At 26.7% G+C, this 27,799-nt stretch overlaps 3 protein-coding genes across 5 annotated transcripts in view; 1 reads left to right on the top strand and 2 right to left on the bottom strand.

The window, feature by feature from the left end:
* Positions 1–20,770, top strand: part of LOC114125623 (protein borderless) — a 26,538-nt gene extending 5,768 nt beyond the window's left edge. Inside the window, exons 3-9 of one of the 2 annotated variants that reach the window (XM_050197368.1) lie at positions 1,040–1,318; positions 3,405–3,595; positions 4,029–4,244; positions 4,727–4,980; positions 6,463–6,641; positions 8,487–8,720; positions 19,992–20,770. In XM_050197368.1, the coding sequence (XP_050053325.1) occupies positions 1,040–1,318; positions 3,405–3,595; positions 4,029–4,244; positions 4,727–4,980; positions 6,463–6,641; positions 8,487–8,720; positions 19,992–20,236 (1,598 nt within the window). In that variant the 3' untranslated portion in view covers positions 20,237–20,770. Of the gene's footprint in view, positions 1–1,039; positions 1,319–3,404; positions 3,596–4,028; positions 4,245–4,726; positions 4,981–6,462; positions 6,642–8,486; positions 8,725–19,991 lie in introns of both variants that reach the window. The other variant, XM_050197369.1, reaches the window with a different exon arrangement.
* On the bottom strand, positions 12,652–17,022 carry LOC126548839 (double-stranded RNA-specific editase Adar-like). 2 transcript variants are annotated; one of them, XM_050197371.1, is made up of 4 exons: positions 16,547–17,022; positions 13,858–14,736; positions 13,156–13,781; positions 12,652–13,096 (listed from the first exon to the last, which is right to left on the bottom strand). In XM_050197371.1, exons 2-4 carry the CDS (start codon positions 14,683–14,685, stop codon positions 12,667–12,669), a joined length of 1,884 nt encoding a protein of 627 aa, XP_050053328.1. In that variant the 5' UTR covers positions 14,686–14,736; positions 16,547–17,022; the 3' UTR covers positions 12,652–12,666. The 2 variants fall into 2 exon arrangements, with proteins under 2 accessions (XP_050053328.1, XP_050053329.1); XM_050197372.1 differs by lacking the exon at positions 16,547–17,022 and adding an exon at positions 15,022–15,161.
* LOC114120273 (protein PFC0760c-like) overlaps positions 20,334–27,799 on the bottom strand; it is a 20,881-nt gene continuing 13,415 nt past the window's right edge. Inside the window, exons 10-12 of the mRNA XM_050197767.1 lie at positions 24,215–27,752; positions 23,946–24,110; positions 20,334–21,902 (exon numbers count right to left, since the gene is read on the bottom strand). Of these exons, the coding sequence (XP_050053724.1) occupies positions 24,033–24,110; positions 24,215–27,752 (3,616 nt within the window). The 3' untranslated portion in view covers positions 20,334–21,902; positions 23,946–24,032. The remainder of the gene's footprint in view (positions 21,903–23,945; positions 24,111–24,214; positions 27,753–27,799) is intronic.

Genomic DNA, 27,799 nt, shown 5'->3' with positions numbered 1-27,799 from the left:
AAAAAAGAGAAACAAGAAAGTAGGTAACAGCTCTGCTGTACAGTAGGTATCACAAGTGTAGCTTGACATTGAGGAGTAACTTGCTATAAAGTATAAGGTATTACATATTATATAGGTATGTTAAATTTAGTTTCATTGATAAATCATTACACAAGAAAAACCTTTCTGAACAAAGACGATCTGTTAGCGGCTGTTAGTCTGTATTATTAAGTACCTACCATTATTTTTAAAAGTAATAATACTTAAGCTAACGGTAAGTTGAATTAATTTTTGGTAGTGACAACATCACATTTTAATGTAATATTATCATTGTGTATTTGTAAAACCATCAAAATATATAACAATAAAAGTTCCAAATACCAGCGAATATTATTCAATTAAAACAAAATAAATAAAATTCTTAGTTTAGATATCTAATTTCGTCCAAACGTCTATAATTAAAAATGTCTATAAAAAAACTGTGTACTATAAAAGTTGAACATTACGTAAATTTTTAATGACAAAATCGTTATTTTAAGCTTAAATATCCTATTTCATGAAAATTCAAATTTCAAACGTTCATATAAAATATTTAAATGTTTACAGATTTATACTTAGTTTCTTTTTTAAATTCTTTATGAGGAATCTTGTATTAAATATTTAAACTTTATGTGTGATTATTAAAAGTTATTAAAATTTAGATATTTAAGCAAAAAAATAACGTCAGAAATATTATCGAAGAAAAATATAAAATAGTTACTTACTTTACTAGTAATTTAAAATCTTGCATTATAATTTATAGTTTTATTGTATACTTAAATTAAAATTCAACAAAATGTTATCTACTAATCAATAAATACATTTATATTTTTTCAGTAATGATCTGTTATATATCCGTATAAAACAATAAAAATAAAATAAATATAAATATGTATACAAGAAAAATATCAATCTTAAAAAATAGATTGCTTACAACGTATTTTCTGTTAATAATATTGTAAAAGATACAATATAATAATTATTATAGTATTGTATATTATTATACTAAACACTGATACAGGTGGAGATGTGATGAGTATACCGCCGATCAACCAAACTCGAATGGAACACGAGTCCGTTCATTTCAGTTGCGTCAAAGAAGATCCAGAGTTCGTAGTCCAGTGGTATAAAGACGGCATACCGCTAGATGATTTGCCATTCTTAAATGGTAGATTTCTCGTTACTCCGGAAGGTTCCTTAGACATCTATGACGCAGCATTAAACGATAACGGTTTTTATTCGTGTCGCATAGTATCGGAAAAAGGAACACTGACTGCCGGTGCTTTTCTCAACGTTCAGTGTAAGCGTTTAACGAAGTATCAATGAGATCAATATTCGATCGTTGTCATACAAACTCCTTAGTCCTTAAATAATTTTTAAGGCTCAAAAAATTCTCATGTTTGGTGAATATTATTGTTTTGTAATATTATATAATATTGAAGTGATTATTTATTATTTCAATAGGTTTTTATTTATTTTCTTAATTTATATCTACTAATTGTTAAGTTAAGACATTAAAAATTATTGTGTATCTAATAACTAATAACTATAGGGTTAGGATGTTTATGATTTTGCATATATTTTTTAGATTGTCCAATAGCTTCCATTCTTATATAGGATTGTGTCTCATAAGTCATGATATCTATATTAAAAATGTTAAATTTTTATTTTGCATATTTTACCATTTTTTATTTATAAGTGCATAGTTTATGTTTTTTCTATTTATAAGTGCATATTTGACGGTTTTCGATGAAAAATGACGAAAAAAACGTAATTTTATGGTAAGTATAACGAGCAAGGCCGCAATCGGAAAAGAAATTTCGGGGGAGGGTCCAACATTTTTTTAAATATATAGATACTGAACGTCATTTCTACGTTAAAAATATAAAATTTGATTATTATCGTTATTGAAAATATAATTCATCATTATAATACTCAATTCACATAATTAATTATTAGTTACATAGTTAATTATTTAATAACAAAAAAATATTTCTACTTTTAAAAATTTCTATGAGGAGTCCGCACCCCTGGACCCTCCCCTCAGTTACGGCCTTGAAAACAAGCACATAAAAATCGTACCAACACAATTTGTTGATATTCTATCTATTAATAATTTAATTTATCTCTATGTTTATGGAACTTTTTTTCTTGTTCACATTTCTTTATTTTTTAATGCATACTTTTCAAATTTTTCATGCATATTTAACTGTTTTTTAGTACATAAATGCATACATATTCATACATTTTTTAGTGAATAAACATCTTAACCCTACTAATAACTAATAGGTAATGTTTAAAACATTAATGGAGCTTATTGTACGGAGTATTATACAAACTTGTTTGCTTATTTAAATATAAATTTTTCTTTAAAAAAGTTAACAATGGATACTGATCTGCTGTACATTAAGTTTCGAGTGGGTTACTAGTTATTATGTGCGTGTTAAATTTGAATTAACATATCATTGTATAAGAAAAACAATCCAGAGCCAAAACGGCTAGACAGCCTATATTAGGTACCAAGTATTATATAATATAATATAATATAGTATTATATATAATAGCTATTAAAGTCATTTATTTTACTTTTAATAATGCAGTTGGTTTATAACCTTTTTTTCTAAAAATATTGCATTTTTTATATTATTATATAATAATACATATTTTACTATGTATAAACTTAGGTTAGATATATAACTTAAGAATTAATAATATATTTCTGAAAACACCACAAAATAGTAATAATAAATTATTAATAGTACCTAGGTACCTTCCATAAAAAGATAATATTATATTAAAATAAATTAAAAATATTATTACATAATATAGTAAAATTCATAACAATATAATATATGTAAAAGTTTTAAGTTCCCACAGATAATGTTTTTAAATTATACTAATTATAATAATATAATTAACATTATTACTTAGGTATATTTAAATAAGTAATTTCATTCAAATTTGAACTTAAGATGTCAATAAAAAATAATTTCCTTTATTTATTTATTAGATTTTATGGCTTCAGTATGAATACTTATAAGAAGCTTGAGATAAATTTTTGAAGCATTTTTATACCTAGAGTATAATTTTTAATGGAAATAGAAAAATTTTCATATCCATAAATTAGAAAATTTATTTTTTGAAATATTTTACTTTTGGGGACCTAAAGTATTAACTAGATTCAATTTTCTACAAGAATCCATTCCCGTTTTTAAAAATCGAAACAATTTTATTGGCCTAATAAATGCCATATAAAAAAAACACACATCATTGTACAATACATTCATTGCTCCACTCAGAATTTAAAATTTATGCCCACCCTAAAATTCAATTAAATATTCACCTACGAAAAATATGACTTAATCATAATATTGCACTTTTTACAGTCAAAGCGAAAGTTGTGTATTCACCTGCTGAAGTTTTTCTTGCTTACGGTAAGCCCGGTACTTTGGATTGTCACTTCCATTCCAACCCACCACTGACAAAAATAAGGTGGGAAAAAGACGGGTTTTTGTTCGATACATACAACGTTCCCGGAGTATACCACACTCTAAACGGGTCTCTTTATTTTGATCGGGTACAAGTTAATACTTTGTATACATAAGTAATATATACCTTTAAAGTCTCGTATCACCCTATGGCCTATAAGCATCTCAGTGACCGTGTCACATTAATATTTTTAAATGCAGTTTATTGACAATAATACAGTATAATTAATGGTTATTTTAATTTAAAGGTGTTTATATTATAATAAATAATAGATTATATAGTTGTAAAGAAATATTTCTATAATATATTAATTGATGATTGATTAACCACATTTATAATTATAAATGATTAGGGTGATACAGAACTTTCGGGACAAACTAGGTATACCTATATTTATATTATAAGTAGTGTACCTAGTTTATAACGTTTTAAATATTACAATATGTGATAGGTATTTGTAAACAATAATGATTTTAATTGTTTTGTCTGTTATATTATACACATTGAACGTGCATATATAGGTAGAGAAAGAACACGGTGGCAAATATACGTGCACGCCATTCAATGATTTGGGCACCGAAGGTCCGTCTACGCCAATGGACGTTATTGTCCAGCACCCACCGAAATTAATTGTTGTACCTAAAGTGTTGTACTTCCGTAAACTTGGCGATAATATCACGATGCCATGTGAAGCAGAACATTTCGACAATAGAGGCCCGGCAATTGTTTGGCAAAAGGTATTATTATGATATAATGTACAGAATATGTTTTTTGTCTTTATTTTGTTATCATGAATTAGGGATTGCGTAAATTCGAGGGACACACAAATGGTCTTTTAGGGAGACATATTTAATTTATTATTCATATAATAACCTGTATAATTTTTAACGTTTATTATCGTAAATCGTAAATACCGACAACAAATTATTCTTCTCCTAATTTTTAACATATCAACTACGCGAGTGTTATGCATTAATTGCACTACTGCATTACTGCAACACTGTGCAGTGTACACAGAACATACATGCTTATTTAATAATAAGTGGTAATAGTGCGATTTATTATTGTGCGAATACAATTAATATAAAATTATTAGTACCTGTATCATGCATAATAAATAAAATATGTATTAGATTACTATCATTATTGTTTAATTAAATAGATAACAAAAATATTCAAGTAGTAATTATATTTATATTATTTTTATACATATTTATAGGCGGACGGTAAAAGTTTATTTTATCCTCGAGTGACAGTCACCGGAGGTAATCTTACTTTGACTGGAGTAAGGAGTGAAGATAGAGGTGTCTATAGATGTGTGGCGTCCAACATCGCAGCTACTATTTCAGTGGAAACTGAGTTGATAGTTGAGGAAAACCTATTTCACCGTAAACATTTCGATTTGCATGTTAATTCAACTAACAAAAATATCGTTGCGTATTGGAAACGACCATATTCATTCTGCACAGTTTGGTTAGTTATTCTTATTTTATGATATACCAGATTATAGAACCTAACCAGTAGTCTATATGTTTTGGAAACTCGAGACCCAATCTTGTATCGAACATATTATTGATAATAATATATTTAGTCAAATCAGTTCATGAAATCGTAGTTCATCTATAAAAATTAAATAATATATATAATAGAATATTTAAAAGAAAAATGTAGATTTTAGTTATTTCGTTGTAATATTTATTCAAATATATTTCAAATAGACTATTTTTAAAACTTGAAATACTTAACCACTTCATTTATTATTATTTACTATACATAATGAAATTTTAAAAACATTTAAATTAATTTTAAACTATTTAATATTTATACTGTTCTACCGTATGACGGACGATATTGACTTAAATCAGAAACTAGCTAGTAATTATAATACAATATTAAATAATATAATAATTACCATATTATACTCATTATATACTTAAATGATTTGTTTTTGGGATAACGATTTCGATTTGTCCATCATATAGGAAAAAAATTACAAATATAGCAATATATAATGTGCTATATTTTAGGTACTTTATAATCCGCTCAGATTTGTTTTTTTAATCGTATACAATGATTTATCATTGAATTAAATTTTATCAGATATCTATTACTGTATTTACAGAAATCTACTGAATGATGAGGTACCTTAAAACCTACTATACCATTTAAAAAAAAAAATAAAAAATGTTTAATTTATTTACTAAGCTATTGCTTATTAATTGTTCTATTAGGTATGCTAAATATTGTATATAAACACGTAGTTCAAGAAGTTTATTTTTCATCAGGCACGTGATGTCGATTTGTAATTATAAATTAATGTTTTCATACAATTTAAAGTTTTATATTTGAAAAAATATAGAAATGTTGATGTGTAAATATGTAATATTCTGTATACAGTGCTTTATTTGGAAAAAACCAGAAGGGGGACTCAGCGGATGTTGGCGGATGAACGAGCATTCCATACAAAATGTAATGTTATATTATCGTGCCCACAAAATCCCTACGCCATCCTTCAGCCACCCATAATCCCATAAGATCATTAAATTTATTATAGGTACAAAAATATAAAGAAAGAAACACTTATTTATTAATTATTTTTGTGGGCATAAAATAATTTCTTATGAGTTATCACTATATTTCACGGTAAGGAATTTTAGCAATACATTTTTTTTTCATACCTAGTCGATACAAATGTATTAATATTATGACTATAGGTTTAAGGTATTTACGAATTCACTATAGTAAATTTGGAGTTCCTCGCGTATCGTTTCCCCCCTAAAAAAAAAAAATCAAATATTAGTATAGTATATGGTGTTTATTTAACCGTTCAAGTACTCGTAAATACGTGACAACTTCGTATCACAATAAATACATTGTAAAAAATCAAGTAGCAATGAAGACCCAACGAGGCTTTTAATAATTAATATTGTTTTATAATACGCCTCGTCGTTGCAGGAGTAGAGACACAAGCTCAGCATCGTCAAATTGGAATGCAACAGCGACGTCCAGTGACGGGAAAGCAATTCTATGGAATTTAAACACCGGTGGGGAATACGAGATAATGGTGTCGTGCCAGGACGAGATGACCGGTGAATCTATGTTCAGCAGATCAATTCTGACTAGTCAATCGAAAGGTAAAAAACCCATGTCTAAATAGCTATGGTAAGAGCATTTTCACCTTAGATCATAAGATCTAAGATTTACGAAATATTATAATTAGTACAGTTCTGTAGAAACTGTTATTTTTTATTTTTTTCGGTTCCGAGTTATTCAAATACTCAATTGTTTTATTAAAAGGTTATAATATGGTCCAGTTCCGGTTTTTGAAAAAAAATAAATTTAACGTTTCGGTAAAAACTAGTAAAGTTATAAAATGTAGTAAAAAATTATTCTTTAGTACCTACCTATATTTAATGTTTTATACACGTAGACATAATATAAACAATATACTCACATAAAATAATTTATACTTAGCTATAAATATTTTTAAAAGATATTTAAAATCTATTCTTGACTAGAATTATAAGCAAATGTGACAAAAAGTAGCTTCTTTTGTGAGTACAATGAAGAAGTTACCTTAGGGACACTGCCTATTAAGAGTTTTTTTTAATAGTTTAATAAGAGTAAATACCTAAATTAGTTTAAGTTTCAAATAGAAGGCCGCGACACCGTCCATCTTCGCCACGTCTCGGGGGATTACCTCATACCTGGTATATAATGTAACTATATAAGGTAGGTAATTTTTGTGTAAGAGGATAGGATTACTGATTAGGACGAAGCGGTAGTTTGGTATTAAATCTTTTGTAGAAACCTGAAACATTTTGCTTCATCGAGTACTGTTGTTATTTTTAGGTCATTATGAAGTGTAAGATGTAAGATTAGAAACAAAGGGTGGGGCATTTGTTATTTTTCTTAGGGAAATGTTTGAATTCTTTGTAGGTATGTTTGAATTTTTGTTTTTAGCTATAAATATAGACTTTGAAACTATAGAACCAAATGGGAACTGGTACCAGATTTTGCACCTCTCTTCTTTGTGATTCGAGGAATATTTCAATCCTGCAGTCACATATGACTGTCGTTTTTATTCTCAAAAATCGAATATTTTTTGCTTATATTATAAAGGGTTGCTATTAGTTACTGTTCGTATATTTTTAGTGTATAACTACAGTGGACTGATTTATACAATATAATAGTCATAATATTTTATAAATATTAATTATTTCTTGAATAAATTATCAGTAATAACCTGTTGTTGGTGACGCTATGAGCATTTCGCTCACACAATTACCATTTTTAGAATCACTGGTTTATATTTCATTCGATTTTGACAATACTATATATATATATATATTATGTTCCATTGAATTATTTACGAAAATGAATACGGAAAAACATTAGATAAGGATTATGATGAGATAATTAACTAAATTATTTAAGTCCAGTGTTGCCGTATACCTACGTAAAAAGTAATAACTAATATTATATTATTATACCTTATATGTTGGCGTTGTGCTCGCCGCATTGGCTCGCACGTCACTGATCGCCTTATATACTTTACCGACTTACCGTATTATCTTGATATTTTATTATTATCTTATTATATTACCTATTTAATGTTTTATAAATTTATAATTATTAATTAGGCTTTAGCAGTTCAATATTGATATTTGTCAGTACCGCGGTATATTAATTTGTATGCTCCACGTGTATTGTAATAGGTGAGCATTTCGCTCACACGTAACAACGGTATTATAGGTACCTACAAATAATGTCACTAACGACGGTTTAATTGTATTATAATCATTATAAAATTCGATATTTTTCATTTAAAAATAAAAGTTCTGAAACGGATTTTTTCGGTTCGGTTCTAGTCTCTTATAGTCTTACCTGTATGGTAATGTATTATAATGTAATTTCTAATATTTTGTGATTTCCATTTTTTATGTAAGAAAAATATTATTATAAAATTATCTTCGTAGAAACCATCGGCCAGTTGACCGAAGAGTTGCACGAAAAGCCTCCGAGTCTCGTTGACGATAACCACCCGTTTGACATTCGAGTTGAACGCTCCGGTACCGGCTATAATGTATCATGGATAACGAATAAGTCCAGCACCGAACATCGCATCAAGCGGTACGAGGTTAAATGGTACGACGCTCACGATGGCTCAGAACTTGGATCAGTGTCTACTGAAGCCAACAAAAGATACATAGGTAGGTAAGATTCGACATACGTAATTATTTCAATCGAATTTCCTGATCAAATAAAAATAACCAATACGAATCTTTAAACATCTATTTCTGTATCTCATATATTTTTGTGTTTTTTTTTTTTTTAATCATTTGCGCAACTAATTTAACCCCTATTATTATAAATTTAGTATAATATCCATCATTTTTTAATTTTTTAGCATTTAAGGCTTGTTGAACAATTACTCATTTAAATTTAAAATTTAAAATATAATTTATTAGCAGTGCCGGATTTACCTCTTCAGCCGCTCTAGGCTATTAGGAAAATGCCGCCTCAAAATCATACAATCATTTTTTTAAAACCAATTCATATAAGTGTTATTTTAGTGCACAATTAAGAACTTGTAAGATCAAGTACTCGAGGAACTGGAGACTTAATTTTAAGATACAAAAGTCAAGACATACAGTAATTACTTTAAAAAAACTTTCCTCATGCCTTTTGTTGGTAATAAAAATTGGTACTTACGTAATAATCGTTAGCTCGTGGACACTATAACAATGTGGGTTCGTATGCAATGTAAACATAATAATAATAATCGTTATCGTAAGTTGACGACGACGACAAACAAAAATTTAAAAAAAATAAAATATAATTCCCAGGATAATAATAACGTTCGATTCCTAAAACATACTAAAAATAGCACGTTTGATTAGGGACGTCGGATCTATATGACCCAATGGTCGAGCGTATTAATGGTAATAAAAAAGTAAAATAATTTATCTGTTTATAGAGACGAAACAGGAGAAAAAATTTGCCGCCCTAGGCTATACCTTAGTTAGCCTAATGGTAAATCCGGCACTGTTTATTAGGTATTAAAATTATGCTTGAAAACAATACATAAAAACATAATTTACTTCATTCCAATATTTATTGAATTGGAAAAAAATGTAGCAATTCCACTACTACATTTGAAATGTGATAGTCCAAGTTTATATTATTGCTCCACCAGAAAATCATAAATTTTATATACCTACCTATAATTTATATTTTCAAAAGTAGGTATACATTTGTTTTATTAATAACAAGTATGTATAAAATTTAATTTTCGTGCAAGTGTCATTTTGTATCATATTAAATCATATTTTAATGGTACAATTTAGTAAAAAAATTTCCGGCAATAAAATAAATTTTCTATTAGTAATTTATAAATTTAATGCAATGTTTTAAAATAGGACGTCAACTAGGTTAAAAATAAAAAATTATTTGTAATATATTTTTTTTAATGTTATAGGTATAATAGTAAAGTTTTTACTATTAAAATAATTTAATACTTATTTATTAATTTAACATACAAAAAATAAAAATAAAATGTTAATTGGGTGGAAATTTTCAAACGAAGTTAGTAAAAAAATATTTCTTTGCAACACTAAAAATTAAAGTTAATTTACGCCACTGGTAATACATTATGCCATTATGCATGATGTTTCAATGAACTAACTCATACAAACTTGACACATTTTTTTTTGTAATAATAAATTTTAAAAAAGCTAGGATTTAATAAAATAATGATTATATTTGAAAAAAATATCACAGGTTTACAAATAATTTTAAACATTAATACTATACAAAATTTCATAATTTTATTTCTTGCAAAATGATTCAATATTTATTTAATATGGATTTGGTGTCTATTTATTGACCTTTATCGTACTTACAAAGTTTTTGATGGTGATATCTATCTCACACTCACCAACTTATCTGTTTTTATTCAGTTCAGAGTTGTGGATGTTACATGAATGAATAATAATAAAAAAAAGCGGGCAAGTGGGTACCGTTCTGCTGTACATTAGGGGGCGGGGTTGACCTCGGACTAGGGTAGATTAAATTTGAATGCAATGATAGGTATCATTGTATACGAAAAACGATTCTGAACGAAGATGATTTGTCAGCCTAGGATATAATTTCCAGTGGTTGGTGAAAAAGGTGGTTTATGTTTTAATGGCCTGAATACACCAACATTTAAGTTCTTTTATAATTATTGTAAGCTAAACTTATGAAAAATCTTGTATTAAATTTTCAACTCTTAGCTACCTGTACAAACATTTTTATGAATTATACCTACAAAATAATTTGCAAATATTCATAATTTTGACGAATTTTTGTCAAAATTTGAACTTCAAATGCCAATAAAAAAAAATTGTGCCAATGTATTCTAATAATTTTTTAATCACTATAAGAATAACATATGAGGAACTTTGTATAAAATTTTAAGGTATTTTGATAGGGCCAAAAAAATTTTATCGACCGCGACACTTCAAAAAAAAATTTTCAGAAAAGTTGAAAATCTCAGTTGTCTATAAATAGCTCAAAAAACTCAAAATATTTTGAAAATTAAATCATGTAAAGAAAATGCCAATCTAAATAACTGGTAAAATTTTCAAGTATCTACGACTTATACTTTTTGAATAATAACAAATATTTAAAATCGTTAAATAAAAATAAATAAAAATAAAGATACATAAAAGGATAAATCGTTGTCGTTACGCTATTTCGTAAAAATTTAAAATTCAAACGCACATAAAATTTTTCCTTTAATGATGTTATGAGTTTTATCTATAGCTATTTGAAGGAAAACTTATGGAAAACTTAGTGTTATAATTTTAATCCTTAGTTATGAACAGTGAACACAAATAATTTTATGATTTTTCAACTTCAAAATTACTTACAAATTTTCGCGTTTTCGACAGATTTCGTAAAAATTTGAATTATAAACGCTTATAAAAAAAAATTGTGACAAACGATTTTTAATTTTTTTTAGCTACAATAAAAACAACTCATAAGAAACCTTGTATTAAATTTTCAAAACTTTTTGGTCGTCCAAAAATTTTTTATTGACACTTTAAAAAAAATTTCTCAAAAAAATCGAAAATTTCAGTGGTCTATAAATAACTCAAAAAAAGTCAAAATTTTTTGAAAATTTAACTATATATACAGATACCACTGACATTAACATTTGGTTTTTTTCAGTGATTAGTTTTTGAATTACAACCATAAAAAAAAATCGATTTGGTCGAAAACTGGTTTTGCGTAAAAATTGCTGTTTTTCCGTCAATTTTTTTTATTTTTCTCGATTTTTTTGAAAACTGTTGGAAAATGTTAACTTTTTACCTTTATAATGCACCAAGGATATTCACTTTTACATCGGAAACCACCCCCATAGTTTGAAGTTGGAGCATTATTTCGACTAGTTATGCTGTACACAGACACAAAAAAAAAAAAACATACATCATTGTAAAATTAATACATTCTTCACTCCGTTCAGAATCTAAAAAATAGCCCAAAAACATTCAAAGTTATAATTTTAGAGTTTAGAGGAATACAAATCAGTTTTTTTAAAAAGTAATAAGACTATTTTAAATAATGGCTTTAATACATAATTTATGATACATTTTGAATGTTTATTTTTTGTATAAAGTTTGCATGCTATAAAAAAGATAAACAAATTTGACAAATATATCATTATTAGTTTTTATCACACTATAAATATTAAAATACAGAAATTCATTATAAAAAATATAATGAAATATGAAAAATAACATGAATAATATGAAATATACTCAAATATTTATGTATATATAAATAATATATATAAAAAAAAAATATAAACTTTAAATTTAGCTAATAAATTCAGTAGTTAAATGGTCAAAATCATGTTAAGAATTTATATTATTATTATTTTTTTTTTTTTTTTTTTTTTATATATTATTTATATATACATAAATATTTACATTTATAAATAACAAAAAAATTTATACATATTTTATTTTATTTAAAAAAAAAGTAGTTAAATGGTCAAAATCATTTTAAGAATTTATATTATTATTATTATTATTATTTTTTTTTTTTTAATTTTTTTTTAATTTTTTTTTTATTTTATTTTTACATATTTTTATACATATTTTAATACCTTTAAGATTCACAGTCCTGATTGTTACTATTATATGTAATATTATCAGTTTTCTTACCAACATGTAATTCAAAGCTTTTAAGTTCTTCAGGCTTATGTACCCAAGTCCCAAAATTTAATGACTTAAATGTTGATAATAATTCATTTTTAGCAGCTACATAATTCTCGTTTTTATTTTTTAATGAATCATAAAATACATTATTTTCATTTTCAATAAGAGTTAATAAATTATTAGTAGCACTACACAATTTAATATATTCATTAGCCAATGAAGTTTTACATACTCGGGACAATTTGTTTTCAATTGTTCTACCTATACTTCCTTTAATAATTTCGATTCCTTCACTTACAATCCAATTCGTGCAGTAAGATGATTGTGTAGTAGATCGACGGGGAAGTATACTATAACCACGGAGTTTAGGTTTATGTACTCTATAAGTAGAAAATAATTATAAAATAGAGATTTAAAATAAGAAAAGTTAAGTACTCACTTATAATTTTGTGGTAATCGATTAATACTGTTTTCAATACGACCATAAATTGTTCGCTTCATATGATGTAAATTGAACATACTTCCAATCGATATTGATTCTAAATAAATAGGTTCCACAAAATTTGATAATAAATTACCTTGAAGTCCAAGTACATTCCAACATGTTAGTTTGTCTGAACATGACATAGTAACAAGACGTTCACCCTGAGCAACTCCATCATATGTTTGAAATTCTCGACCAAATACAGATACAGTGCCTGCACCATTTTCTATTTTTGATCGAAGCAAACCACGGCTTAATCGATTTAACTGGTGTTCTGTGTCAGAAAAGCTATAAACTCTACCTTCACCACAAGGAGCAGTGTTTATATATAAATGAAATGTAATATCTTTTGCTAATTTGAACTTAGATTTGTTACTATCTGAGATAAATATAGAAGGATATCCTTTCACCGATTCCATTAGTTCTTTATAAAAGTATTTCATTAGACATCTACGGGTCAATATTTCTGCATGGCAATCATGTAAAGATTCACCACTTAGGCTCAAATAGTTACCAGATAAACATTTTGTACCAGTAGCCAAACAAATAACTTGCGCTGAGTTCAAATCTTCTTTGGTCATCTATATAAACAAACAATAGGTATATCAATACATGAAAAATAATTCATAATTCATCATTAGTTAATAATTCATTTACTTTGATAATACTAGCTATAACTGAGTATTCTTTAAATTTATTTTCAGTAAATTTTAATTTTTGATATATTTTATCTGTGATTCCAGCAAAATAATCAATAATTTTGGAATCACCATAATCGGTAAGAAACATTTCTAATTGGTTTTTGTACTTAAGATTATCTATTGATAGTACTTCGCTCAAGGATTTTAAAGCATTACGACATGCTATTTCTTTTGCTTCTTTTTTATTTTTCCCATAACCTATATATTTATTACCAGAAACAATGACACTAATTGTTTCCAATAGACCATGGGACTGTTCGTGTTCATATGTCAAGGTTTGTCCTGAAAATATTTCATGTAGCATGGATATTGCTGATGTTTGATTTATAGCAACTTGAGGTTCAATTGCAAGATTTTTTGATGGTGGGTATTCAATCAAATTGTCTGTATAATTTCTTTTAGAAACCGGTGTTTCTGTCGTTTGATGTATAGCAACTTGAGATTCTAATGCAATTGTTTTTGGTAGTGAGTTTTCCATCAAGAAAGTACATTTTCTTTTGAGTGTCGATTTATCACTTTCTATAGTATTATTGGTCTCAGAATCAGCATTACAATTCATGGTGAATGATTTGTATTGCATTATTGCATTTATTTTAGCTCTTTTTTTTGAAGAGCCATGACCATCAAACCGATTTCCGTTTAAATATAGCGAAACTTTAAACGTGGGCAAATGTGAAGGTCCATAACATATGAAAGGAGACCACTCTTGATTAGGTTGAGTTTCATTGAAATCTCTTAATAAAGTTGAATTATCAATACTCAACGACTCGTTATCCATGTTCATAAATATTTTTAATTTAACATTTCAATGATGAAAATCATAATTTTTGGAAGTCTATAAAAAAACAAAAATATCATGGTGATTATTTTTAGTTGTTTTAATTTTAAGTAGATAATATATCACAAAATATAAATCTATAATTAATATACAAGTATTTTAATTAAATTATATTTTAAACAATTTATTAAATAATAGAAAGATGAGAAGGGTAGTTAAATTATCTTAACATGCAAATACTGTTATATAATATATATAACATACATCAACATTTCTTATTCATTATTGTAATTTTTAGTATTTTTAAATTTGTTTTGAGTAATTGTTAAAACAATAACATACCGGCATAACACATAATGCATAAAGTGAAGGTAGGTTTTATTCCAATGTATGAGTAATTAATTAATAGTAAACTAAATTAAGTCAAATTAATTGCAGCAGTTTGGTAACATTTTAATATTATGATTGATTAAATTAATTTTTTTTATAATTTTTTTATAAATTATAAATATTATACCTACTTAACTATTTTTTTTTTTAATCTGACTATGTTTAAGAACACATTTGAATTATACAATACTCCTGATAAACTGTAATCTAATCAGTATTATTGATGGTTTTATATTCATATGTATACAAAAACACACACTCACACACATATATATTATTAAAACGTCACACAACTTATATTTATTTTTGATAAATTTTTGTGTGCATAGTAAGCTATTTAATATATTTGGTTCACTTGACACTTTGTGTTTGACAATTAGCAAGTTGTGAGTTTTATTTGGCTTAGGAACAGTATAATTGTAAAAAATTTCCAGTTTAGAATATTTAATCTATGGTCAAATGTACTTAAATACCTAAATACAATTAAAATGTTTTGTGATGAACTGGAAGTACAGAGAACACATAGTATACATTATACATTTATATTAGAATTATTCACTTGATCTTATAAAAATACTGGCAAACATGAAATTCAAATGCTTGTCAATTTTTTTCGTACCTAACCATTAAATTTTTGATTAGATATATCAATGTAAAAGCAAAAAAAATGAAATATTCATACTTAGTTTGGATAAATCTGTCAGTTTATACTTACTATACACAATAAAATGTTATTCCGCTACGGTGCTACATTATTTAATGTCTTAATAAGTGATACAGTAGTCTCAATAACTCAATTTTTTTTTTATTCCTAGAGAATTCCTACACACTCAATGCAATATTTATAACTCGAAAAATACTTAAGTCGAATTAATTTTTAACTCCTTGAAATAATAACAATAAATTAACTATGTCTATTTCATGAGTGGTCATAAAATATGAAGCATTGTCTTGGTTAATGAAAGCAGAGCAAAAATAAGCTTAATATTGTATTATTTAATAACGAAATATGGAATAATATTATACATAATATTTAATATAAATATTATGGTCTAACTCATAATGAATTTTATGAAAAAAATAAGAATAATATACCTGTATTGAAAAAAGTCCATTCTACAGAAAAATATCAAAATTAGCTTATAACTAATAAATGTAAATGAAATGTAGTTTATGTAAAAAGAATTGTATTGGTTTATTAATTTCAAATAAAATAACAGATATTTATTATTCCAATTCATTATACTATAGACTAAACTATAGGTACTAAAAAGGTTATTTAATTTAATAATATGATGTCCTAGTTTAGTGATTTTTAAATCTGGCGACCCTAAGTACCTATACTAACGTTTAACTAGGTATATTATATAACCGACTACGTGCAAAATTGTAAATAATTGTGGGTAAGTATAATAACGTGTGACTCCACAACACAACACTAGCTTTAATTAATAGTGCTTAGTAGTTAAGTACTTACTCTGAACGAATGGTAAACTATTTATAACTTTTAACTTGTAGTTGGAATACTTTGTAGTAAGATTAAGTTAGGTAGTTTGATTTTGAAATATTTGAAAGTCTATTGCTGTATCGGTAGCGGAGACGAAATTAATGAATATAAATAAATAATAATCGTCTTCCATATTATTAATATTATACTGACGAAAGGATATTCACATGTGAGAAGACGAGATGATTTGAAGTATTCAAATTACTGTCATCGGTGAAAATAAGTCGCCTATAGAATTATTACGATACAGAATGTCGCAAATATGGTTTACAAGTAGGTAGCAAATGATTTTACTGTTATCATGACTTGATTGTACCCGGTTTTGGCAATTTGATATTATTTACTATTTAGAAGTTTTCCGTTAAATATTTAACATGTGCTTACAGTGCTCAAGTTCAATGTTCACTGGCTCAGGAAGTTAGGACTTTAGGAGTCAGGTCAGGACGAGACTTGTTTGTACATTAAACAATTTAAACAATAACAAATTATGAAATAACATCACATGATCACAATAGGCCTGTATTATTTGTTCCAATTACTATTTGTTCCACCTTTGGAACAAGTAGTTTGTGGAACAAATAGTAATTGGAACAAATATGTTGCGGATCAAATAGTAATTGGAACAAATTATTTGTGGAACAACATAATAATATATTTAAATTACCCTATCTTTTATTCCATCATAATATTTGTTCCACATTATATTTTTTCCATAAACACTTGTTCCGAGAATATATGTTCCACAAAAAAATAATCATGAATGGTGTGATAACAAAAAATAAATAAATAAATAAAAGTAATTTTATTGTTGTAAAAAATAACATTTTTATTGAAAACTCAAAAATCAGAATATTTCTATAAAGCCTCGTTTCCACGGTGACACTATGCAAATTGCATGACATTATTAAATTTATTATTTTTCATGTAAAACGACTATAGTGAAAATAAAACAAATAAATTTATATAAATGTGGTAAATCAATTATTATTGAATATATCTACATATAATTATTAAGTACGTCGTCGTCCGTTGACGTGAGACTTGAGTACTTACCGGCTTATTGCATATAATCTATCACTATGTTAATTTTATTAATGATTGTGATAGACCCATAAATAAGCTAATATAGGTCTATAGAATCGGAAGAATACTACCAAACATCAGTGCCACCAAACCGAAAAGGAGAAGATTACTAGCTAACGTAGTTCACTCACTGTTGTTATATGGAGCCCCGATTTGGGCAAGCGAGATGACTACAAGAGGCAAAAAAGAACTAACTAAAGTGCAAAGAAGAATGGCGTTGAGAGTATTTATGGCATACTGCACGGTCTCGACAGAGGCTGTACAGGTGATAACGGACATACCACCAATCGAATTAATGGCGTAAGAGAGGGAAATACAATACAAATCCAAAAAACAAGAAATATGGGACAACGATCAGAACAGAGAAGAGCCGATAGAGGAACTGAGAACAAGCCTTGAACAATGATGGCAATTTAAATGGGAAGCGTCAACGAAGGGCAGATGGACCTTTAAACTCTTAAAAACATCGAGAAATGGAGAAATAGGAAACATGATGAGGTAAATTACAACCTTATCTAGGTCCTGAGTGGCCACGGGTGCTTCACTGCGTACTTGCATAAGTATGGAAAGATACAAAGTATTGGATGCTGGTACTGTGGCGAGCATGATGACGCGGAACATACCATCTTCGATGTGACCGTTGGCACAGAGAGAGATACAACGTGGAGACAATGATAAGAATAGACATCGAACCGGAGAACTTATTAGACCTGATGATCCAAAGGAAGGAATGGTACAACCAAATCGACGAGTTCATCAACCACGTGATGGATAAAAAACAAGACGAGAGGAACAAACAAAAAAACCAACAAGAATAGAAAAAAATTATTATTATTATAAGTTTTATTCTGTAAGTCGAAGACCAAAGTAGAGGGGACCTCTTATTAAATGTTAATATTAAATATTAATATGTTAAAATTGTTTCTTTTGATAAATAAACGATGCGATTGGGGGGGAGGCAAAATGATTTAATTCAGTGCCACCCCCCAATTCCGATTCAAACATGTAAAAAAAAAATATACAGATAAATTTTTAAAACATTATGGCGTTTTTAAATTATTTTTAGGCAACTGAAACTTTTGATTTTATTAAGTATTTTTATTTTTTTTTTGAAATGTCGATAAAACGAAATGTCTTTTTTTCAAAAAAAAACTTGAAAATTTAATATTAGATTTCTTGTAAGTTGTTCTGATTGTAGTTAAAAAAAATAGTATTTATGTCGAAGTTTAAAAAATTCAATACTAAGTTTTCCATAATTTTTCTTTAAATAACTAGAGAAAACTCGAAGCGTCATTATATAGGAAAAATGTTATGAGCATCTGAATTTAAAATTTTTACGGAACCGCGTAACGATAACGATTTATTCTCAAATGATTTTAAATATTTGTTATTCTACAAAAAGTATAAGTCATAGATACTTGAAAACCTCACCAGTTATTTAAGTTGGCATTTTTTTACATCATTTAATTTTCAAAATAGTTCGCTTATTTTAAGGCTATTTATAGGCATTTTAAATATTCGTTTTTGTTTATTTTTTTTTTTTATGAATATCGATTAAAATATTTTTTTTTTTTTGGCTAAGTAAAAATACTTTAAGTTTTAAGATTTAATACAAATAGTTTCCCACAAGTTAGTCTTATAGTGTTTCAAAAATTATAAGAATACAATAAAGGCACAATTTTTGTTTATTATAGCGTTTAAAGTTCAAATATAGAGAAAATTCGTTTTTGAAATTTTATTTATATATTATTTATTAAATTGTCACATTGATCGCACAGATTTACTAGCCTTATGGGATTCAAAATTCCCTCATAATTTTCTAAAACCAATGTGTGTGGTGCAGATTTTTTTCCTTTTGGTTTTCATTATTAACAGACCTATTTGATTCTAACTGTGATAAATTTAAGTTATATTGATGTCGAGAAGAATTATAAATGTATAAATTAATATTTATGCAATCTTTTTTTTTATGTTAAAATTGTTTTTTATTTCTATCAAATATTGTAAATCTATTAGTTCCAGTATAGCGGTGCTTTTGTAAAGCTATAACTTAATCGCTGTTAAGTTATATTTGTCTGTTCCTCGTATGACTATTATCAATTTTATTCGATTATTATGTAAGTGTCTAAAGGGTTTCCATCCGTTCAATGTATTAAATGAATTAATATCAGCTATATAAGTTATAAAATAAGAACAATATCGTGAAACTACTGAAACTTAAAACTTTTTCTGGTGCATTTGAATATTAGATATTTTATGAGACAAAGTTCAATCCTCATCGCCTTTTATGCGCATTTAATAATATAATATTTATTTATCGTATCTTATATAGTGGTAGAGCTAGCCGGTGGCAAAACCTACGGGATCGTGGTAACAGCCACCTCCACGGATGGCAGACAGACGTTCGTCGGTAGCCGTTCGTTCCATTCCTCGGCTGCAGCCTTGGCAGCAACTACCACTTCGTCCTCGTCACCGTCGACGGCCTTTACAAAATACTATTACATGGTGCTGTTCGGTTTGCTCATTGCCGGTTTCGTCGTGTTGTGCTGCAATTGCTGTAGCGGTAAGGATAGATGATATTGTACGAACGGTAAACATATTATTATTATATTCTAACGTACCTATTTATCCACCAACAAACGGTATCCGCGGTATCAGTAGCGCCGATCTCCACTGTTATTAATTATTACCTATTTATATGTATACCTACCTACTATTATATAATGTGTTTATGGGACAATATAAAAAAAAAAAAATAAAAAAAAAAATAACACCTCATCCCAAAAACCTACATTACCTACACCTGTTTTATATAAGTATTGCTGCGTTTATTGTTATATAGTTTCCATATCGTCCATACATATATTATTTTTATTATATTGTTATTATCACGTTGTACAAACCCATCACGTCCATCATTATTAATTGATTAATAATACAAGAAATCTACAGTCAAGTGTTTCATTTTATAACGATAATTATACAGAGTTTGGCACACTACAACTATACCTATTATAATAATATATAATAACTAATAAGTATTAATATTATGTTATATACCTATATGTTTATCGTCATTAATTATTATTATTATTATTTATTATTACTCTAGTGTTTTTAATTTTTATTATGTACTATTGACACGTAACGGGTCACAATATCACACGTTTTTTTACTGTGCTTAATTAAAGTCACGGTATTGTTATAATAAAAGTTTTTTTAAACTTTTATTCGTCAATGACGTATAACCGCCATTCAAAGCTTATCCAGAATTTTAGTATTATATATTTATATTATGTATAAGTCAGCCTAAATTACGAGAGGCCACTAGTGTGTTATCATGAACGAGCTATATGATGGATATCGTTATCTATTTATTTAGCTCTCGAGTTAACTACTTGATTTATTTTATATTTTGATTGGTAACAAAATAACTAATCTTACATGATGAAAAATGTATATAGAAGTCATTATAAAGACTATAATTTGTAATTTCAATATTTAATTGTTGTTTTTTTTCATATTAATATTAATTATAAATGAAAATAAGATTTAATGAGTTACTTTAATAATAATTATTAGTTGGATACTTATTAGTGTAAATTAATTAATTTTAATATTACGCCTAACCTTTTAAGAGAACGTCATACACACTCGTTACTGCATTGCATACAGCAAAAATTTACGTTTATTATAGTGGCGTACCGATGGGGGGGAGGTTAGAGGTTTACCCCCCATAAGTAAAACATGTATAATGATTTTTTTTATGAAATATTACATTTAATATAGGTAATATTATAATAATAACATTATATATATATATATATATATTTATTATATGGTAACCCCTCTCATCATAGACAAATTTTGCGACGCGACTTGTTTTTCAAAACTATTCATAAAAGATATTTAAGGGAATTTTTGTGTGTTTTAAATTGTAATAATATATTATCATATTCGTAACTTGCTTAAATATGTTTTATTTAAATTACTAAACAGTATATTAATATTTTTTAAATAAATTATACAAGTTTTAATAATATAGCAAGAATATATTGGGAAATAATCTAGTACAAGTTAGCTAATTTAATTTAAATCATAAACAATAAGATTATAATATCTTTCTATTTCTATTTTATTAATTATATATTTTTGAAGTCCAGATGTGAATACGTGTTCATTGGTAATAATATATTTGCAGTTTTAAATTTGGTATTTTGGTCAGTATTAAAATAAAAGGTACCTAGAAAAAATAATTAAAATGTATTTTAATTTATTGGATGACTTAATATGTCATCCACCAACATCATACAATAATTATTAAAAATATACATATTTTTTATATTTTAAGACTTAAGACGCTTCATCACTCACATGTGTTGTCTTCATTTTACAAATGTTAGTACAATATAGTAAGAACTGTTTCATGCATTTAAGAACCACTAGGGTTGTTATCCGAGTTAAACAACACAATTTTCATGGTACAAAAAAAGAAAACATTGGCTGTGCAACATTGTTTTTAATTTTTGATCAATCACTAATACGAAAAAAGTTCTAATCGTTTCAAAATCTGTTATTTTTGTGTTTTTCAACATTAAATGATTTGTTTTTGTTTGTTTTTTTTTTTTTTTTTTTTTTTTTTTTGTATTGATATAGAAATAATAAAAATGATATTGCAGCTTAGTCCAAAATCTCTACTATTTAGTGTGAAAATGTCGTTGCTTAACTTGGGTTTCAGACCCAGAGTGGTGGTTCTTGTCCACATGAAACTGTTTTTTCTATGTTGTACACTTGCAAGAAGGAGATAACACATGCGGGTGCAGCGTCCCTTTTGATGGAGATAATTTCTACTAGAAAAATACATGCATAATATTTATACATTTTTTTAAGCAGAGTTTGTGTTGGAAGTAGAGAGTTACGTATATTACAGCTATTAAGGTTTAAGTTACACAATAATGTAAGGACAAAGAGAATAACACTTAAAAACAACTTTAAACCAATTTTGACAAAATAGTTATCTACTTAAGGCTTATAAGTATAAGTGGATACATTTTTAGAAAAATAATTTTTTTCATCTGTTTATAATTGTTATTTACAGAACATTTTGTCTTAACAGCTAAATTTTATGTAGAAACTAATTGTAGACACTTATTTTGAAATTAGTATACGAGTTTATAGCTAGGTGTTAAATATAATATATTTTTTAAATTAAATAGCATAATCAAGTTGATTACAACAGAGTCTAAATACCTAGTCAATGCATTTTCGATCAAAAATTTCATTTGTACTGCCTATTGAAGTATCATAATGTTCTGTTATGCTTTTGATAGGTACATGTATATTATGTATATTATTATTGTAATTGATAGATTATGTTTTAACTGTTTACATAATAGCAAATTGATTATCGGGTAATTCAACAGGAAATGTAACAGTCAACAAATTCTTTATAATATACTATCGTTGATCTGTTTACAATATTCTTATTAAGACGTTTTCATAAGTACATCCCTAAACTATTGCCATATGCCCATATTGATAAAAAGCTTGATAGAGAGAGAGAGAGAGAGATACTATAAATTGGTTTTATAATTTATCAATTAGTTATCTCACTTTTAATTAACAAGAAAAATATTTAAATTTTAAGATTATAGCGTAACCGCCAGATGAGTATTTTTTTTTATGTAACTCATATTATTTTATTTTAGCGTGTATTATTATAATTGTAAATACATTTTTACAGATTGTACTAGGCATATTAATTTACAAAAAATAAAGATTACCTAACTAAACTAAAAAAGTACTTAAAATTTTTCTTATTCTTAATTTAGAATGATAGTTTCAAAAAATACTAATAATTAGAAAGAGTTACAATTAAAAGAGAGGTACAATTATTATAATTATATATTATTATAATTATTGAGTGATAAAATTAAAATACACTAAATGTGATGTGTATCATTACACTATCTTGATCGTATTTTTTTTTGAATAATTTTATTTTGAAAATACTGTCTTAAAGACAGTTTTAAAATTCTGTTCAAACATTTCAACGAGAAGTGGTGTTTTAATCTGATTTTTTTTTTTTTTTAGTTTTTAATGCTTGTTGAGAAATCGTGTATAATAATTTTTGTTAAGGCTATAAGTTTCCTAGAATTTAGATCCTATAGTTGCATCAACAGTTAATATTTTTACTATCCTACAATTTCTGCATAACGTAAACCGGATAATATGACGATATAAATAATATAACTTATGTCTAACAAGTATGTTAAATATAATTTACCTGAGTTAAAAACAGATTTCACGGAACAATTATAACATGGTTTTTTACAAGTTGTTATCAAATAATATTATCCTAAGTATGAGTTAGTTAAAAAAGTCTTGCAAATGGGTTTAACGTAGCATATCGATATTGAGGAGAAAGTAGGTAAAATTGATATCCAGTTTGCTGAAAAAAAAACATGGTTAATTTTTATTTTTATATCTCATTAGAAAGTTTTTAATAGGTAAACAAAAGAAACAGTCCCATCGAAATTAAAAAACGAATCTCACCGGTTTTTTATCGTTATTAAGAACTTGAGTGTCAGTGTCAGTGTCAGTGTCTTTAACAATATTAATATCAAAATTCTTCTTTTTTTTATGTCTATGCTTTTTTTGTCTCAGCGCATCATCATCACTAATAATGTTTATATTATAGGTTTCTTCTAAATTAACACCATTTTCATCTGAATCATTATCTCCGGGGATTTTTTTATATATATAAGTTTTACTAGTTTTTGAATGTTTATTATGCTTCTTATGTTTATGCTTTTTATCCTTTGGTACATTATTTTGTTTATTATTACTAATATATTTTATATAAGTTTTTTCTGAATTATAATTATTTTCATTTGAACTTGTATCTTCATCACTGACATCTACAGGAATCTCTTTATTTTTATACTTTATAGTTTTGGAATGTTTTACATATTTTGACTTCTTTTTAGGCGGAGATTTTTTGCTTTTAGTTGAATTAGTTTTTTTAGAAATTTTTGATTTACTACTTGTCGTTTTTAATCTTTTTACAGAATCACTATTTTCACTGTTTATTTGAATGCTAGAACTATAGTTAACATCGTTACTTTCCTCGGTTGAATATACGTTTTCTTTTATCTTTTTCTTCTTTTTATTATCAGTTATTTTACTTTGTAATAATTCGACATCATTATAATTTCTATCTTTTTTTTTATTACTTTTATGCTTTTTATGCTTACTTACAATATCATCATCAACTTTATTATATGTTTTTTTATGACTTTTCTTTCTATGCCCACCATTATCATTATCATCGTCAATTGTTTTATTTTTCTTATGACCATTATTCTTTTTATGCTTTCCATTATCATTATCATTTAAATCTTTATTTTTATGACGTTTATTCTTTTTATGCTTGCCACCATCATCATTATTTATATCTTTATTCTTATGACGTTTATTCTGTTTATGCTTGCCATCGTCATCATTATTTAAATCTTTATTCTTATGACGTTTATTCTTTTTATGCTTGTCATCATCTTTATTTAAATCTTTATTCTTATGACGTTTATTCTTTTTATGCTTGCCATCATCATCATTATGTTTATCTTTATGCTTATGACGTTTATTATTCTTACGATTGCCATCATAATTGTCATCATCATCATCATCATCGTCTTCACCGTCATCATCATTACTTGTATTATTTTTCTCATCTTTTTTCTTGTTGCCATGTCTTTTATGTTTTTTATTTTTATGTTTCTTTGCTTTTGGAGATTCATTTTTGTTGATTTCATTTTCATCATCACTTTTATTACTTGTATTTATTTCAAGACTAGAAGGTTTAGTTGTTTTTGAATAAGAATCTTCTATATTAATAACTTTTTCTGGTTTACTAATAGGGATACCATTTGATAGTAAAACATTGTTCATAGTTGGTTCATGAGATCCTATATTACCAATTTCTCTCACATAAGAACTATTATGAGATACTTTATCTAATTTAGCAAGTTTATCATCAATATTATCGATTTTTTTAAACAACTGTTCAGACATTTTTTTAATTAAATCATCGTACTGTTTATTATGAATATCGGTATTGACTTTATCAATATTATAATTATTGTTTTTGACACTTTCAGTTCCAGTCACAATACTATTTTCATTAAGAGTATGAGAAGAAATTTTGTTATTTTTAGTAGTAAAATCGGAAGATTGATTAAAATCATTAATAAGATTATCATATCCTTTATCTGAACTGACATCATCGTTTTTTTTGGGCGGAATCGTTTCCCATAAATTATAATTTGATTCACCTCCTTCACTATATTTTGTGCTAAACTTAGGTAACATATAACCATATCGATCATCATCCTCCAACGAAGATAAATCTTTGGAATTGTATTCAACACAAGGGTTAGTAATCAAACTACGATTAAAAGTAACATCTTTATCGTTTTCCAATAAATTATTATTATACTTATGTATTGTATTTGAATTCGATGAATGTTTGTCGATTACATTTGAAGGTAATTTTGACAAAGGTAAATTATTGTCGTTCTTTAATATATCATAATTAATTTGCGTAGTAGGCTCTATCAAATCAAACATTATTGAATCTGTATTTGACACAGGATTCAACTTTTTAATGAATTTATTTTTTTGTAGACTATTAGGTTTAATATCATCATCTGTAAGTGTTGTTATCAATGTAACATCATCTAAATTTGGTAAAATGTTACCTGGTTTTGTAATAACATCTTTATCTTTATACCCTGGTTGTGGCAACTTTATTTTATCGAAACTTATGGAGCTACCAAAGAAATTGTCAATTGGATTTGAATTAATATTATCGTCTAACATTATATTTCCATGACTACCAGACAAATTCTTTGGAATTTCTTCATTATTTGTTGTGGTACTAGGTGTATATGTCTTAAATTTTGTTACATCCCCTACATTGTATTTTGTATAAGATTCTTCTGTAACTGGATAAATAAATTTAGGTTCATTTATTTTCTGGAAATTGTCATCGTTATCCTTTTTGCTATTATAATTCAATGTCGAAGAAGGGGTTTCATCTTTTATTATTTCCAAAGCAGCATCCTCCATTGTAAATCCTCCTAATTTATTGTATTCCCCTAAAGGATTCAATACATCATTATCATTTAAAGGCGTTTCTGTTGTCAATTCGACGACTTTCTCGGTTGATTTAGGAACTGTTGTATCAATTAAATCCGGTGTTTTTATCGATTTACTTTTTTGTATAATATTTGATTTATTATCATTATTTGTCTGAATTGGTTGCAATTTTTCATCTTCTACGTTCTTTATAACATTATTTGGTTTAGATATTGGAATAACTTTTTTCTTATTTATGCTTGGTTCAGACAAATCTTCTTCATTAAAATCTAATGAACCACCAAACAAATCAGCAAGAGAATTTGAACCAAATTTTTCGACGAATTTTTTTTTCTCATTACCATCAAAACCACTCTTAGGAACTTCGTCAATATTTATATGAACGTCTTCATTGTGTTCTGTATTAGGGTTCACTGTATTTGGTTTCATTAACATAGGCTGGTTTGTTACTTGGAGACTGTCATCATGGTCCTTCATGCTATTATAATTCAATGTCGAAGAAGGGGTTTCATCTTTTATTATTTCCAAAGCAGCATCCTCCATTGTAAATCCTCCTAATTTATTGTATTCCCCTAAAGGATTCAATACATCATTATCATTTAAAGGCGTTTCTGTTGTCAATTCGATGACTTTCTCGGTTGATTTAGGAACTGTTGTATCAATTAAATCCGGTGTTTTTATCGATTTACTTTTTTGTATAATATTTGATTTATTATCATTATTTGTCTGAATTGGTTGCAATTTTTCATCTTCTACGTTCTTTATAACATTATTTGGTTTAGATATTGGAATAACTTTTTTCTTATTTATGCTTGGTTCAGACAAATCTTCTTCATTAAAATCTAATGAACCACCAAACAAATCAGCAAGAGAATTTGAACCAAATTTTTCGACGAATTTTTTTTTCTCATTACCATCAAAACCACTCTTAGAACTTCGTCAATATTTATATGAACGTCTTCATTGTGTTCTGTATTAGGG

The sequence above is a fragment of the Aphis gossypii genome, chromosome 1 (genome assembly GCF_020184175.1).
Source record: "Aphis gossypii isolate Hap1 chromosome 1, ASM2018417v2, whole genome shotgun sequence".
NCBI lineage: Eukaryota > Metazoa > Arthropoda > Insecta > Hemiptera > Aphididae > Aphis > Aphis gossypii.
The sequence above is the reverse complement of the archived record's forward strand: the minus strand, read 5'-3'. Positions and strand labels throughout refer to the sequence as shown.